Raw genomic sequence first — 13611 nt, 5'->3', positions numbered from 1 at the left:
TTTAATGTTATAGTTCTATATCATTTATTATAGTTCTTATTTAAATAAATAGGCTGCATTTCCACGTATTTAAGCCTCATTTCTTTTACCTCAACTTTAATATTTGTTGTTTATAGTGAAGTTTACTGTTTAAAATGTTCCACTCTGTACATATTTTGGTCACGATTCTTTAATATCCACATTTAAAGGATCCTTATCAAAACAATGATACATTTACTTTATGTTTTTATGTAAAAAAAAAAAAAAAAAATGATGATATTAGTCTCAAAAATGAAGTGTTGGTCAGTCCGGCTCTAACGCTGACGGGCCCAGTTCCATTACACTTTTCCTGTTAGAAAGCTGGAATTTCTCACATCTCTGCGATGCAGCATTAATGACTAATAGGAGTAGATGGCAGAATTATTAGTGTAGCTTGCTGCTGTGACCACTCCTGAGACTAAAACTTCACTTGGGCAAGTCTTGTGGTCCGTATATGAGCAGCGAGGGGTGGGGGGTGGGGGGGTGGACTCTCTTCTCTTCTTGTGATTAAGATTCATAAGACTGACGCCTCTTTACATAAACTCTACCTGACCCAGTCACTATGAAGGCAGTGGCACATCCATCCTAACAAACCCGCGGTCAGCTGGAATGATCTGAACACTGAGCTAGAAACACACACACACAGGAGGGGGGGGGCTGAGTCCAGTAAAGACTCCTGCAGGCTAAGGGTTCAGGGGATGTACATACATATGGAGAGGTGGCATGTGTGTTGTGTACAGGTGCAGAGGAGGGTTTCTGGGTGGAGAAAGTGGTGTCAGGGGGTGAGGGGAGGGGGGTGGGAGGTCACCTACTATACTCAATATTTACAAGAAAGGAGCGTATAAAAATGTACAAGGAGACTCCTCTGACTGTCCCCAAAAACCCAGAACTCAGACCCCTCAGCTAGTTCGACATGACTACACACAGATCATCTGGGTTTTTTTTGTCTGTTTTTGAGTACCATTGAAAATATGCTATTTCTGTAAAATCACCTGGCTTTGCCAAGTCGGCTAGAATAAAGACTGATAAATAACATGGAGTATACAAACCAAAAATAGTCTGATTCTTTACTGTTGCAACTCAGTTTTCTTAAATAAAGACTGTTTTGCATTTTCATGGGACATCAGAAATCTCACTGTGGAATTCGACACATCAAACTGAACACGTGGTGCAGGGTTTAATCGACAAAATGGGATTCAAACAACTTTATTTCACTAAAGATCACAGTTGTGGTGTGGACTGTAACGGGAGAGAGATCTTTCGGGGACGGGGGGTGACCTAAATTTATTGAGCTGTCCCTTTTAAGAAGGATGAAAGTCATTTGATTGACGAGCAGTTTTAGTGTCGCATTGTTTCTTATCAGCTGTATAAAACGGGAGGCTTTCTGACAAGGCTAAGGTTAAATCACTGTGCGTGTGTGTGTGTGTGTGTGTGTGTGTGTGTGTGTGTGTGTGTGTGTGTTTGTAGTCTTCCAGTAGGGGGAGATATTGCCTCATTTTGTGAGCATCAACATCACAAAGTCTTTTTGTTTCAACCATTTGATTTGAGGTGTTGCAGAATGTGTGTGTGTGTGTGTGTGTGTGTGTGTGTGTGTGTGTGTGTGTGTGTGTGTGTGTGTGTGTGCGTGTGTGTGTGTGTGAGTGACTGTGAATGTGTGTTTCAATAAGATATCGTTGTTTTGTCCCAGTTTTGGCCCTTCTTGCTCTGGTGTTGCATCCTGGGTAGCTGGACGTCCACTTCCTCCTCGCTGTCATCTGACTCAGCGCTGGTGATGTCATCCTCCTCCTCGTCATCTTCCTCCTCCTCCTCTTCTTCTTCTTCTTCTTCTTCCTCCTCCTCCTCGCTGGCCTCCTCCTCAGCAGCCTGGGGCCCCTCCAGGTTCTGTGGTGAGACATTCAGAGAGTTTCAGAAACTAAATGATCAGGAATTAGTTTGAAAAGCAAGAAATCTTAATAATGTGAGAGCAGAGCACGGGCCTATCTCTTTTACCGTAGTCCATTTTATTTATCCCCACATTCCCTCCCTGACAGGGTCCACACTCCTCCAGTCCCGCACCCTCCTACCTCCATCGGGTTGACCGTGATCGTCAGAGCCGAGTCGTCCCAGGTCGCGTCCGCCTCCTTGGCTGTCTCTGCCAGCTTCACCTCCTGCTGGTGGGTCAGGTGGATGCGATAGATGCCCAGCACCACAACCACCACCAGAGCGGCGATGCACATCACAATCACCACGGTGGCGGCGCTTGGCACGCCTGAGAACACGACCAGAGACGAGCGAGAGGTGAGAGCAGGAAAAGGATGCAGTCATGCCAAAGTCGCCTCCATCAGTCGCTCCGTGTGCTCAAATGAATATAAACCTTTTTTTTTTTAAAAGTCAGTTAAGTTTGATATTTCCTGAATTATAGTCCTTGAAAAGGAGAAAGCTCAAAAAACACTGGATCCTACACGTCCCATAATGCGTCCCCCCCTCCCGTTATAACACTGTGTTTTGTGTCAGGCTGTAGATGGACGCTTGTTGTTGTCGCTGAGGCCTCTGTTTACTGTTTTTATGGTTGGATGCTGAAGGCCTTTTGCGATAGCCTATTGATTTTGTGATTTTCTCTCTCATGTTATTGTGCGGGGGCCCTTTTAACCTTTAAATAAGACGGGCACTCTGTTGATGATTGTGATCTTTAATTATTGTGACAGTCTATTGATTTTCTTATAATGCCATTTTTTGGGCAATATTGGCCTGTTTTTATTGTATTTATATGCCGGTCCCTTTATATGCCAGCAGCATGTCAGTCTGACATGTTCAGACATTCATGTCCCCCTCAGGATTAAATGTAATAACTTTATTATTTATGATATTCTCATCAGCTTCACATGTACTTTTTGTGTTTGGTGCTAATTAGCAAATGCGCTAACACACAATACTCAGATGGTGAACATGGTAAACATTAAACCTGCTAAACATCAGCATGTTAACATCGTCATAGTGAAGCCAAGCCCCCCCCTCCCAGTGGCCACACTCGGTATTGCAGAATCACGTGATGCACACTGGCCCAAAACCAACCACCCGGTCTTTTTTGGAGAGGCTGTAAAACCAGAAATCGAGTTTTCTGAAATGACTCTATGGACCCAAAAACACGTTTGAGCCCAGTGAGAAACTTTTAATCGCAGTCAGTCACAGTGATGCTTTGAATCAAATGCTAGTGTTAGCATCACACTGTGACATAACTTCTCATTAAGGTCTTTTGGTTTAAATGTTTGAAACACATGAATCCAAGAAATGACGTTTGACGACCTGAAGTTTTGACCCATTTAGTCACCAGTGAAAGAACAAAGTGCTCGACTGATCCTCGCTCTGTATTCCAACTAATGTATGCCTGGAAAAAAAAAAAAAAAAAAAAAGGGAAAAGCTTACATTATTTAAACTTGGCTCAATTTAACAGGCTGTCGGTGTACAGAAGAAAGCACAATAACTTGCCTCATGTTTAAACGTTGAATTTGTGTCCAAGGCCTGCTGGAGTGGATTCAGACAAATAAGAGCTGGATTTAACAGAGCCGTGTGTAAGCTACAGATCGTTTCAAATGTTTTCCCAACAAACTTAAACGCATTTAATTTAGGTCTCAGTGCAGTACGCGGCTGCGAAGATGTATCATAAGCCCTATTTAGTAGCATAACCACAACACACGTTGAGGGATTTCTCTTGATCTAAAATGTTTATTTCTTCTGCTCTGATCTCCAGCCTACTGAGATAACACGACTTTTCTATGCCTGCCCTCTCTCCACTAGCCCCTGCTGGTGTGTGTGTGTGTGTGTGTGTGTGTGTGTGAGAGAGTGTGTGTGTTTAACGAGAGCGAGGACTCTTCAGATGATCATTTGATTCAGTCTAGTTCCCTAGATTTTCACACTAAATCCACGGCCTTTGATCTTCCTCGCAGTGAAGCTTCATATGCAGCCCCTCAGAGTAATTTGGATGAGTGTTTGCACGCACGCACGCACACACACACACACACACACACACCCACCCCCTGACGTTCTCCCTCCACTTTGTACTCTACATACAGCATCATCATCGTCATCTGAAACATTCACATGTGCTAAAAATGCGTCCTTGCGGAAACGACCATTCTTTTATTTTGATCTATTTTTATGTGTTTTTATCACTGATTTCCAACCACTCACCTCACTCTCTGCTCCTCTGACCTCCTTTTCACACACACACACACACACACACACACACACACACACACACACACACACACACACACACACACACACACACACACACACACACACCAACTCTCTGGGCTGTTAACAGCATTGGCCACTGAACTCTCCGGGACTCTAAGTAGAATCCATTAGAGTCTGATGAATAATTAAATCTGGTGTGGTAGATTAAGACCAATGTCTCTCCTCCTCTCCATGTTCTCTTAACTTCAGATCACTCATGTGTGCCGAGGGAGGGGAATAAGCCGGGTGCATCATTTCGAGAGGGGGAGAGTTTACACTGCTCGCTACCACCCGCGGACATCAGTGTGAGAGCAGCAGTCTGATGAACAGAACGATAAACAAACTAGAAAGCGAAGCCGAGTGTTCCCCTGGACCTGGCCATGTTTACCCCAGAAAGGTTAGCCGCCATAAAAACAGCACCTCTCCCTCTGTCTGTGAGGGTTTCCACGTCAGAGTCTTTAAAAGCAAACTCCGCCTTCAGATAATCTTTATACGTCACTAATTTCACATCGTTAATGCTTTCCAAATTGCTTCGTTATGTTCTGTAATTCACTTTTTTTTTAGTGCTTTTACTTTGGCTGGACATTTACTACATTTCCCAGAATGCTGTTTGACAATCCCCAGAGCGTTGGTGTCAGCTGAGCTGCAGAGATAGTAGGCGTAGCGACAGAAAAAGGTGACATCGAGAAAAAGCGAAAAGAGTCTTTCTCGAAACATAAGTTGTGACTACAGAATTCTGGAGGATTGATGTTTCTGTCAGAGAGCAACAAAAGATGTTGGTGTTTTCACATTATAGGAAGACTCCAGTCTGGAATGGAAGAAGCAACACAACCTAATCCAGACCTGCAACAAATGTCAGTTTGTGAGTGACACATGGCCCTCACATCATCTCACCTGTCATCTTTTAGCCGCCAGCGGCTGCAGTTAGCAACTTTGCTAGTAGTCGTGCCAAGTGGTTGGCTGAGGGAAGCAGCTAGGGCAGTTTTCCGCCCATTTGGGTTAGTTTTTATTTAATTGGGCAGGTAAAATGAGTTTTGATAATTGGTTTCTACTTTTTGTACCATTTGAGCCGTTTCCACCTACAAAAGTTCCAAAAGTTCGGCTGTATTCCAATAAATCGGCCTCTCCTGTGATCAGTTTGAGACTGATCTGATTAATATAACATTATTCAGGTGATGATAAGAACAGGACAAATGGACATTGAACACACTAAACTGTGCGTGTTTCCTTACCTGAGCTGTGGCTGGGGTACAGGTCATGCATCATGGATGGATGGTGGACCACCTGCATGTACTGGGGCGGGGCTACCATGTGATTGACATGTTCCCCAGCTTCTGAACTGTGCAGCACACTCACCTGGATGGGAACAAATGAAGAAGAAGTGAGGCTGTCGCAGTGTCTCCCACCTGAACGCCTGAACTTGCCTCGACTCATACAGATGATACATTCCAGACAGAATAAAGTAAAGATTCTAGAGAGACGGGGAAGTGAATGTATTTATGCCTTTTGGTGGACAGGGTCAGCTCAATACAGGAAGGTGAAATGTAAACTAGATTCATCGACAGCCTCCAAGGTTCAAACTATGTCTAGTGAAACATTTTCTTCCCTCAAAGTAAACGCCAGAGATTGTATGAATAAGTCAAACAGAGCAGGGACAGAAACAAACAGCGGTTAGCTGACACAGTGAGCTGATTTTGGCATTTATATCAGTGTATTACAGGTGTGTGAGTGTGTGTGAGCGTTTCTGCCGGCCAGAGAAGCCTGATTCACTGTTTAAGGTGTCTTTAGGTGAAGTGTTCAATGTTGCAGTGTGCCTTCTCTACGGTCTACATTTGAAGGACATGTCTTTGGGGTCTTTCTGGACTGATGCAGGACTGAAAGTGCACCTTTCAACTGGAAGTCTGAGTTTGGAACCGCGTTTTGAGTTCAATTGAAGGTTTTTCTGTCTATGTTCGGTATATACATAGAATTTGTCATGTTTCAGATGCTTTGCCACTAAGAGTGAAAGTGATGCTGCCGCTGCGGTTCATTTTGAAATTTGCTCTCAAAGTGAAAGTGTTGCCAGACACCTGCGCTGAGTCAGCTCACTTACTTTGTCCGTTCAAGCACTTTGGTCCAGTTGGTTGTAAGAAGCAGCATTGGGACAACCTGCTAGTATTACTGCTGACTCTCACAATGTGATGAGGAGTTCATGATTTTTATGATGATTCATTTTTGCAAATATGTGCAATGTTATCTATTATTTTAGGGCTGCTTGTCAGCCCCAGGGGCATTTTGTGAGATTGTCACTTCTTTAAGCTGAAGCGTCTTAATGCACGAGTGGGTGTGTTGGATCTGCCATCTTTAATTCTCCCCATATGTTACGTAAGCTGACAAAACTGAAAGCACGTCTGATATGGTCTTAAAATACCCAATTTTAACAATCTTACTGTCTTAACCATTATTTTCCTCACCGATTAACTTGCCAATTTGTCAGTCTCATCCACCTCCATCTATTTATTCTAGAAGTGATTGGTACTCAAATGGTTATTGATAGGTAAAGACACTGAATGCAAAAACTGTAACAAACCCTGTGTCATAAATCTGTATCACTATTGACCTTCACCACATCAGTGAAGCGGTAGTCCACACTGACCTCCAGGTTGAACTCATTGCTGGTGTAGCGTCCGTTGAGCTCGGAGCAGGTGAGGCGAAACCTTCTCTCTGTTAGCTGTCCGGGCTGCCAGTTATGGTAACGCACCTGTCGGATCACCTGCTCATAGTTGGACATGGAGTCCACGCCTGTGGAGAGAGGCAGGGTCACACGTAGAGAGTGAAGGTGAGAGGAAATAACTTAAATCCGTGACTTCTATGTTTTCATGGCAAAGACGCACTTCACGTAGCTTTGGTGCGGTTACCATAGTAACCTACCATATATGGACATGCCAGAGGTGGAGTTAGTGGCGTCGAGGTGTTTTCCGAGCAGAGTGCTGCGCTGCAGTTGGAGGGACTCCTGGTCCGGCCTCAGCTCCTCCCCCAACACCAGGACGTCACAGTAGTCCAAGTTATGGATAATCTCCTCCAGCAACCCGGGTCCACGTGCTACACACACACACACACACACACACACACACACACACACACACACACACACACACACACACACACACACACACACACACACACACACACACACACACACACACACAGTTCAACTTGTATTTGGGGTCTCACTCCTAATGAACTGCAGTTCTCTTGGAAGCCCATTTTTTGGCACATCAGTGTGGCTACTTAAGCTCGGGGTACCTTTGTTCTCATCTCCCTAAATGAACCAAACTAATGTAAAACTGTTCCTAACGTGGCCGGTGTGAACTTACGAACCCTCGGTTGTCACATGACGGTCTGATTGCTGTTGCCATGCCAAAACACTGGAGGAAGAAATCCCTGAACGCTTTGAAGAACCATTATTCAAACAGCACAGGACGTCACACACCTTCTCCTACTCTCCAATTATTCGTCAACTCTCTGAACACAGATAGTGCCATGAGCTGCCGTGGTAACAAGTCCCTTCAGACGGCTCCCATCACAGCAGTGCTGGGTGGCTGCTGGGGCTCTTTGACAGCCTGCTAAGCACTAGCCTCCACCTCTCACTGCTACCCAGCCTTCTCCCTCACTGTACGCTCCCTGGGGAGGGAACCGGCTATGCCCATTTAACAGCTTCCCGATGGAGAAAGATAGATATGTGGTGTGCATGTCTGGATGGGGGTCTCTGAGGGGAGGCAGAGCTGAAGTGGAGAAAGGCGGGAGAGTGAGTTAAACAGACAGAGAGTTGTGTTTCAGGAAAGAAGATGATTTATTTTTAGTTTATCTGTATGAAGGCTTATATTTAAAGGTGCTCTTTTTTTGGGGGGGGGGGGGGGGTGTTGCTTTCAGTGAAAAGGGGCTAACATAACACGTCGCCTGTTAGCCTCTGTTAGCACATTGTTTTGGTTGAGCAGCCAGCAAGCTCTACTCGTTACCTGCCCAGCGCCACATAGCAAACAGACAAAGTTAGCGACTAGCTGGGCAACGTCATGGAGCATTTAGAGGCTAATGAGACATACATGTCCCTCGAGACTTGATGGAAAACAAAACAGAGAGAAAAAGGTAGCTCTGTGTCTGTTGGATGTATTAAGTAAGCTAACGTTTGCTGGCACGTTAGTCTAAAACACCTGGTAAGGTAATGATAGGACGGAGGGGTGTGCTTTTCAGCCTGTTATGGGATTCTTCTGCCTCCCAAAAATATCAAAAATAATAATTAACAATAGAAAAATAGACTGCTGTAATGCAGCTTTAAATGTTTACTACCTTTTTCTGCTGTGACACATTTACAAAGAGACTGTTTGACTGAGTTGAACCCAAAACACACTGTTCAATTCAACACACTGAGTGGTTTGCTACAGGCTTAGTTGGTCTAGTATGACCAGCAGCTAATGTAAGCTAATGTTGCGTTAGACAGATATTTCTGTGTAGCCGACAATACTGACAATACTTTTAGCACAACACAGATAAACATTTCAGAGGCTAAAAAGAGGTTAAAGGTTAAAAATGTTAGTAAGACAAAAAAAAAAAAGGAAACATGATAATGGAGACGTTGTTGTTTCCTGCTTTTGGTTCCAGTTCATTCAGTCAGGTCACCTGACGAGTCTTTAGAATCAGAATCAGAATCAGAATCAGAATCAGAAACTGTTTATTGCCAAGTAACATACATTACAAGGAATTTGCTGTGGTCAGAAGGTGCTATTGTTTTGATAACAAATAAGTAGAATATAAAAGCTAAAATAAGAATAAGAATAAAAATAAAAATAAAAAAAATAAGATAAGATAAATAACAACAGTGCAGTGACCAGAAAAAGCAGCTAACTCAAAACAGGAAACATCTTGAAAAATGGAGGGACATTAAATGTGCATTATTATTATTATTATTATTATTATTATAGGTGTCTGTGTACTTTTTAAATTAATTCATTTATTCTTTTATTGTTTCCAAACTATTTGAGGTTGCAGTTCAGGCTTGTTACAGCCTACTTACTCAGTCTGGCATGTGTGTTGCCCTGCTTGGTGTTAAATGCTGCTTTGACATGAATGGAGAACAAAAAGCTGACACAAGCTAGTACACACTAATAGTATAGTCTGAGTGCAGGACTGTCCCAGGAACAGTTTGTGTGCAGCCAACACTGATCTCGGAGCTACAGTGTGGGTGGGATGGGGGAAAAAAAAAAATCGAGCTGGGCTCCTTAGAAAGAATTACAAAGCAGAGAAAAGAGATGGAGAAAGACTGGGAGAGCCAGTGAGTGCAGGAGGGATGGGAGTAAAGAAATGGAAGCAAAAGAAAAACTCTGACGCAAAGCAGAAGAGGAGAGAGAGAACAGAAGATGGCCATGAAAGCAAATGGGTCAAGATGTTGAGCGTTTAAGATGATGAGTTAAGGAGACAATTGGTGACATTGGCTCTGAGTAAAAGCATCAGAGGGAGCCTTGAAAGGATGCTGTGGTGCGAGATGGAGAAAGGAATGAAGCAGTGCGGAGCAGGCTCAATAAAAAGACAAATGAATGACAGAGGGGAGAGACAAAGAGGACGAGGGGGTGATTAAGAGGGTCCAAAGGAAACTTACTGCATGCCCCGCAAAAGAAATGTGTGTGATTTATCTCGAATCCTTTAAGCCTCGAGAGAAGCCAAAATCTGCTCATTATGGAACTTCATCGTGCCTCCCTCTCCCACACACTCTCTCTCCTCATCTCGCTTTCTTTCCATTTCTGTGTCTTTCTCTGGCTTCCAGCTAATCTCTTCCCCCCAGCTGCAGTCTCTATTTCACCAGCAGAAAGAGCTCCGCCGACTCCTGAAAGCAATGCCACTTTCTGCCGCTCTTCCTTCGCCGCATTACACACAATGGAGGGCTAAAACCTCCCTCTCGCTCTGCTTATCTGCTCCTAATTGGCTGCGAGCAGCGGGGGCCCGGGGGCCGAGCCGGGGCTGTTCCTGCCTCGGCGGTCAGATCGTTGGACAAGGCTGCAGCCGACGGGATTTAAATGTCATACTCATTTGCCGCCGGTCAAGGCAGCGCGACCCTGAGAATCAGGCTTGTGGTAGGTGCAGGTCTTACTCAGCAGGAGGGGGTCTGCAGTCGCATTGGGACAGATAGGAGAGTGTATGGCAACGGTGGAGGGGCTAATACCTCCTGTCCTGTATGGAGAGAGATGGACTCAGCAGGAAATTGACTCAACATATTGGCGAGGCCAGCAGAGCTGCGTGGAACAAAAGGCTCCAGCTTGCATTGTAGATTACAGCTGGTGAGGAGGGGGCACTTGTCCTCAACTGTATCTGAGGGGATGTTACAATGCAGCTGTATGTGCCAACCAGTAGTACATCTGCTCAAGTACTGCTAGTTTTTACTTCTACTACTTCTAGTAGACAAACTACAACATTAAAATACTGTTTATTATTAAAATATTGTTTAATAATGTCTAATGTCAAATCTTTTGTCTGATTGTTTTGTATGTGTTGATACTTTTAGCCAAGTAAAGGATCTGAATACTGCAAACACACAATATGGACAAGTCACTAAATATGCATAGTACATATGTGCTGCTTGTGAATCACTCGGACACACAAGAAATTACTTTGTTTGAGTTTCGATAACCTTTATTCCCACCTGTCTAGATCGTTTGGCTGTATGAGAGCGAAAAGCACAACTTTTGTTTTGAGTTCACGGCGTGCGCAGACGTACCAGATGAAAGAAACACTCGCTGCTGCTGATTCGCGGTCTCACGAGGCGTTACGAAATGTTCGGCTTTCTCTGTAAGTTTGTTTTGGTAGTGAGGCAGGTGGCACTGCATAGGTTATAGGACTTCATGAATGAGTGAACACATTATCAATAAGAAAAAGTGCTGAAATATTTAGTCAAGACAGACTTCTACCTGCAGGGAGGTTCTCATCTCCTACTTCGTGAGGTACTCTTAGACTTTTTGGAGTGTGAGCTTGTCACTGGGAAAGTAAAAGTACGTCAAGATACCATTCCCTGTGTTTGTGCCTTCAAAAGTAGCACAAGCACTTTAAACAAATCACATCATATTGGTCAATACTGAGAAAATCAGCTTTCTGCCTGCGCCTCATGTAGCTGGAAAGAGATGGTGAATTGACACCAACCAGAAAAAGCAGCTAATTCTGTAATAAGGCACTGATTCCTTTTAGGTTTGAAGGCTTACAAATCTATGGATGTTCTCACCGGCAGGAGAAAGTAGTAGTATAGTCCGTACCTGTGTGATGTGCGGTGGCGTCTGCCCGGGTGACTGTGCTGATGATGTGGAGGTCCTGGAACAGAGCTACGCCTCCTGGCCCTCCGAGGTCGGAGGCCGGCCGGTTGAGTCTCTCCACTCCGGTGATGGTTATCCTGGGCTCACTGGGCTGCAACACCATCACCACCGCATCGATGTCTGGGATGGTGATACAAGTGTCTTCACCAAAACACCTGGACATAAAGGGGCGAAGAGTGAGACGAGACAAGCTGACACTGCTGGCAGTGGTCTGCTGTTTGTTTTTTGCTGTTGGCAGCTTCATATTTAGCACACAGAAATGAGAGCGGTATCAATCTTCTTATCGGACTCTCAGCCAAAAAGCGAATGAGTGTATTTCCCTAAATGTCGAACTGCCCCTTAAATCTTAAATCTTAAGACCTTTCTTGTGATCTTCAAGCCTTACTGGGAAGGAAGTGTTTGAATGTATTAATAGAAGCAGGCATGTATTACAGATATTCTTCTCAAAAGTAGGACTATAATTACTTTTACTTTTTCTCTAGGAGAAGTAATTAGTGGTTAATATCCTTCCCATTTCTCATATTGGTAATTAGCAGCTGTGTCCTCTTTTTAAGAACCTGAATAATGTTTTGTTCTCCTGCGGATGTGTGTGTGAGAGTGTTAGTCTTCTTAAACTGGGTAAAAGGTTTTTTCACTGGTGACTAGTATTACCTCCTGTTCAGCGAGGAGGCCACATGTATAAGGAGGATCCAGGTGATGCACAGCACCAAAGGGTGAACGAGGGCACAGAGGAGCACTTCATGACATTTTACGAGACAGCTCTGTCCCTAACCCAAGCTGCTGTATACCTATTCAGCATCAGAATGTAAAACCATGCAACATTACAACAGCTAATAAAGCTTATCAATACCAACAGAAGCTCTTAGCTGCACTAAAAGCTGTTAAATCCACATCCAGACCACAGCGCTCGGCAGTTATTCAGGGGGTAAAACGCTCTGTCAGTGCTCAGGCAGCAGACACAGACCTGCAGCAGTGCGACTGCTGTGTTTTCATACATGCGTGTCTGCCTCCCTGCCTGCCTGTCAGCGTGTGATAGCATGTGTTCAAATGCGCAGCGTCCACTGGCAGCCTTTAATGGGCAGACCCACATCGGCTCTCTAGGATTTGAGCTAGCTAGCTGAGAGCTTGCATCAAAGCCACACAGAGGAGAGTAGACGCACTCAGATCGGTCCTGTTCACACGTCTGATTACACATCAGTCACATTGAAAACAAAAGACATTAAAATGAAGAAAGGGGGGGGGGGGGGGGGGCTATTGAGGGTACTGATGGTGGTGGAGGGGGCGATGAAGAAGTCAAAGCTGAACAAGCAACCATATTTTTGTTTTTACTTTTCACCGAAGGCCTTTCAAGCACACAAACATCTGTCAGTGGGAGGGACATCAATGCTTTGTGTCCCTGCAGCCAGAGACAGGAAGAAATCTAAACAAGCCTGCTTCCTGCATCTGAAACCTGGGCTAGGAGATTGCAGCTGTTGTGCATCCCGTGTTTTCCCACCTACGTTCTGATGTAAACTATGCTGTAGCGCATAAATCCATATGATGAATTGCCATATGTCTCTAGCTGGGTCGTTTGTTTTAGAAAAACAAAAAGGGAACGGCAGTAATAATGGGGCACATTTGGCTGAATGTCAAAGAAGAATGTTTGGCTCATTCACCCGTCTCTGTACAACAGTAGTTTTTTTTTCTATAGTAAATTGAGATTTCGGACACTTATGAATCATCGTCATCTTGTGTCATCACTGAAGTGTAGAGTCGCACAAATGGCAGAAAGTTGTGTACATGCACAAACGAGAAGTTGAGTAAGGGTGAATAAAGTTGAAATATCATTAAATGATTATATGTATATATGTATAAATATTACAAGATCAGTTCCCTCAGGGGCACTGAAACGCCCAGAAACGACCCTGGTACTGTAAAACTGACAAGCACATCTCTTAGTTTTACTATCTTTAGGTCTTCACATGGAACAAACGTCTTGAAAGACCATGGAAGTGCTTTTGGTATAGTTCTACATTCAGGAGGCTCACTTACTGGCTTTGACTGAGAG

The 13611-nt window shown here is 44.2% G+C and overlaps 1 protein-coding gene across 1 annotated transcript in view; it reads right to left on the bottom strand.

The window, feature by feature from the left end:
* Window positions 1–1677: 1677 nt before the first annotated feature.
* The window catches only part of LOC139284949 (calsyntenin-2-like), a 219306-nt gene continuing 207372 nt past the window's right edge, over window positions 1678–13611 (bottom strand). The window contains exons 12-17 of the mRNA XM_070905336.1: window positions 11508–11719; window positions 7144–7314; window positions 6869–7014; window positions 5466–5589; window positions 2082–2266; window positions 1678–1899 (exon numbers count right to left, since the gene is read on the bottom strand). Of these exons, the coding sequence (XP_070761437.1) occupies window positions 1678–1899; window positions 2082–2266; window positions 5466–5589; window positions 6869–7014; window positions 7144–7314; window positions 11508–11719 (1060 nt within the window). The remainder of the gene's footprint in view (window positions 1900–2081; window positions 2267–5465; window positions 5590–6868; window positions 7015–7143; window positions 7315–11507; window positions 11720–13611) is intronic.

This window comes from Enoplosus armatus, chromosome 5 (assembly GCF_043641665.1).
Source record: "Enoplosus armatus isolate fEnoArm2 chromosome 5, fEnoArm2.hap1, whole genome shotgun sequence".
In the NCBI taxonomy this organism is placed as follows: Eukaryota; Metazoa; Chordata; class Actinopteri; order Centrarchiformes; family Enoplosidae; genus Enoplosus; species Enoplosus armatus.
Note: the sequence above shows the minus strand (reverse complement) of the source record. Positions and strands in the feature narration are given on the sequence as shown.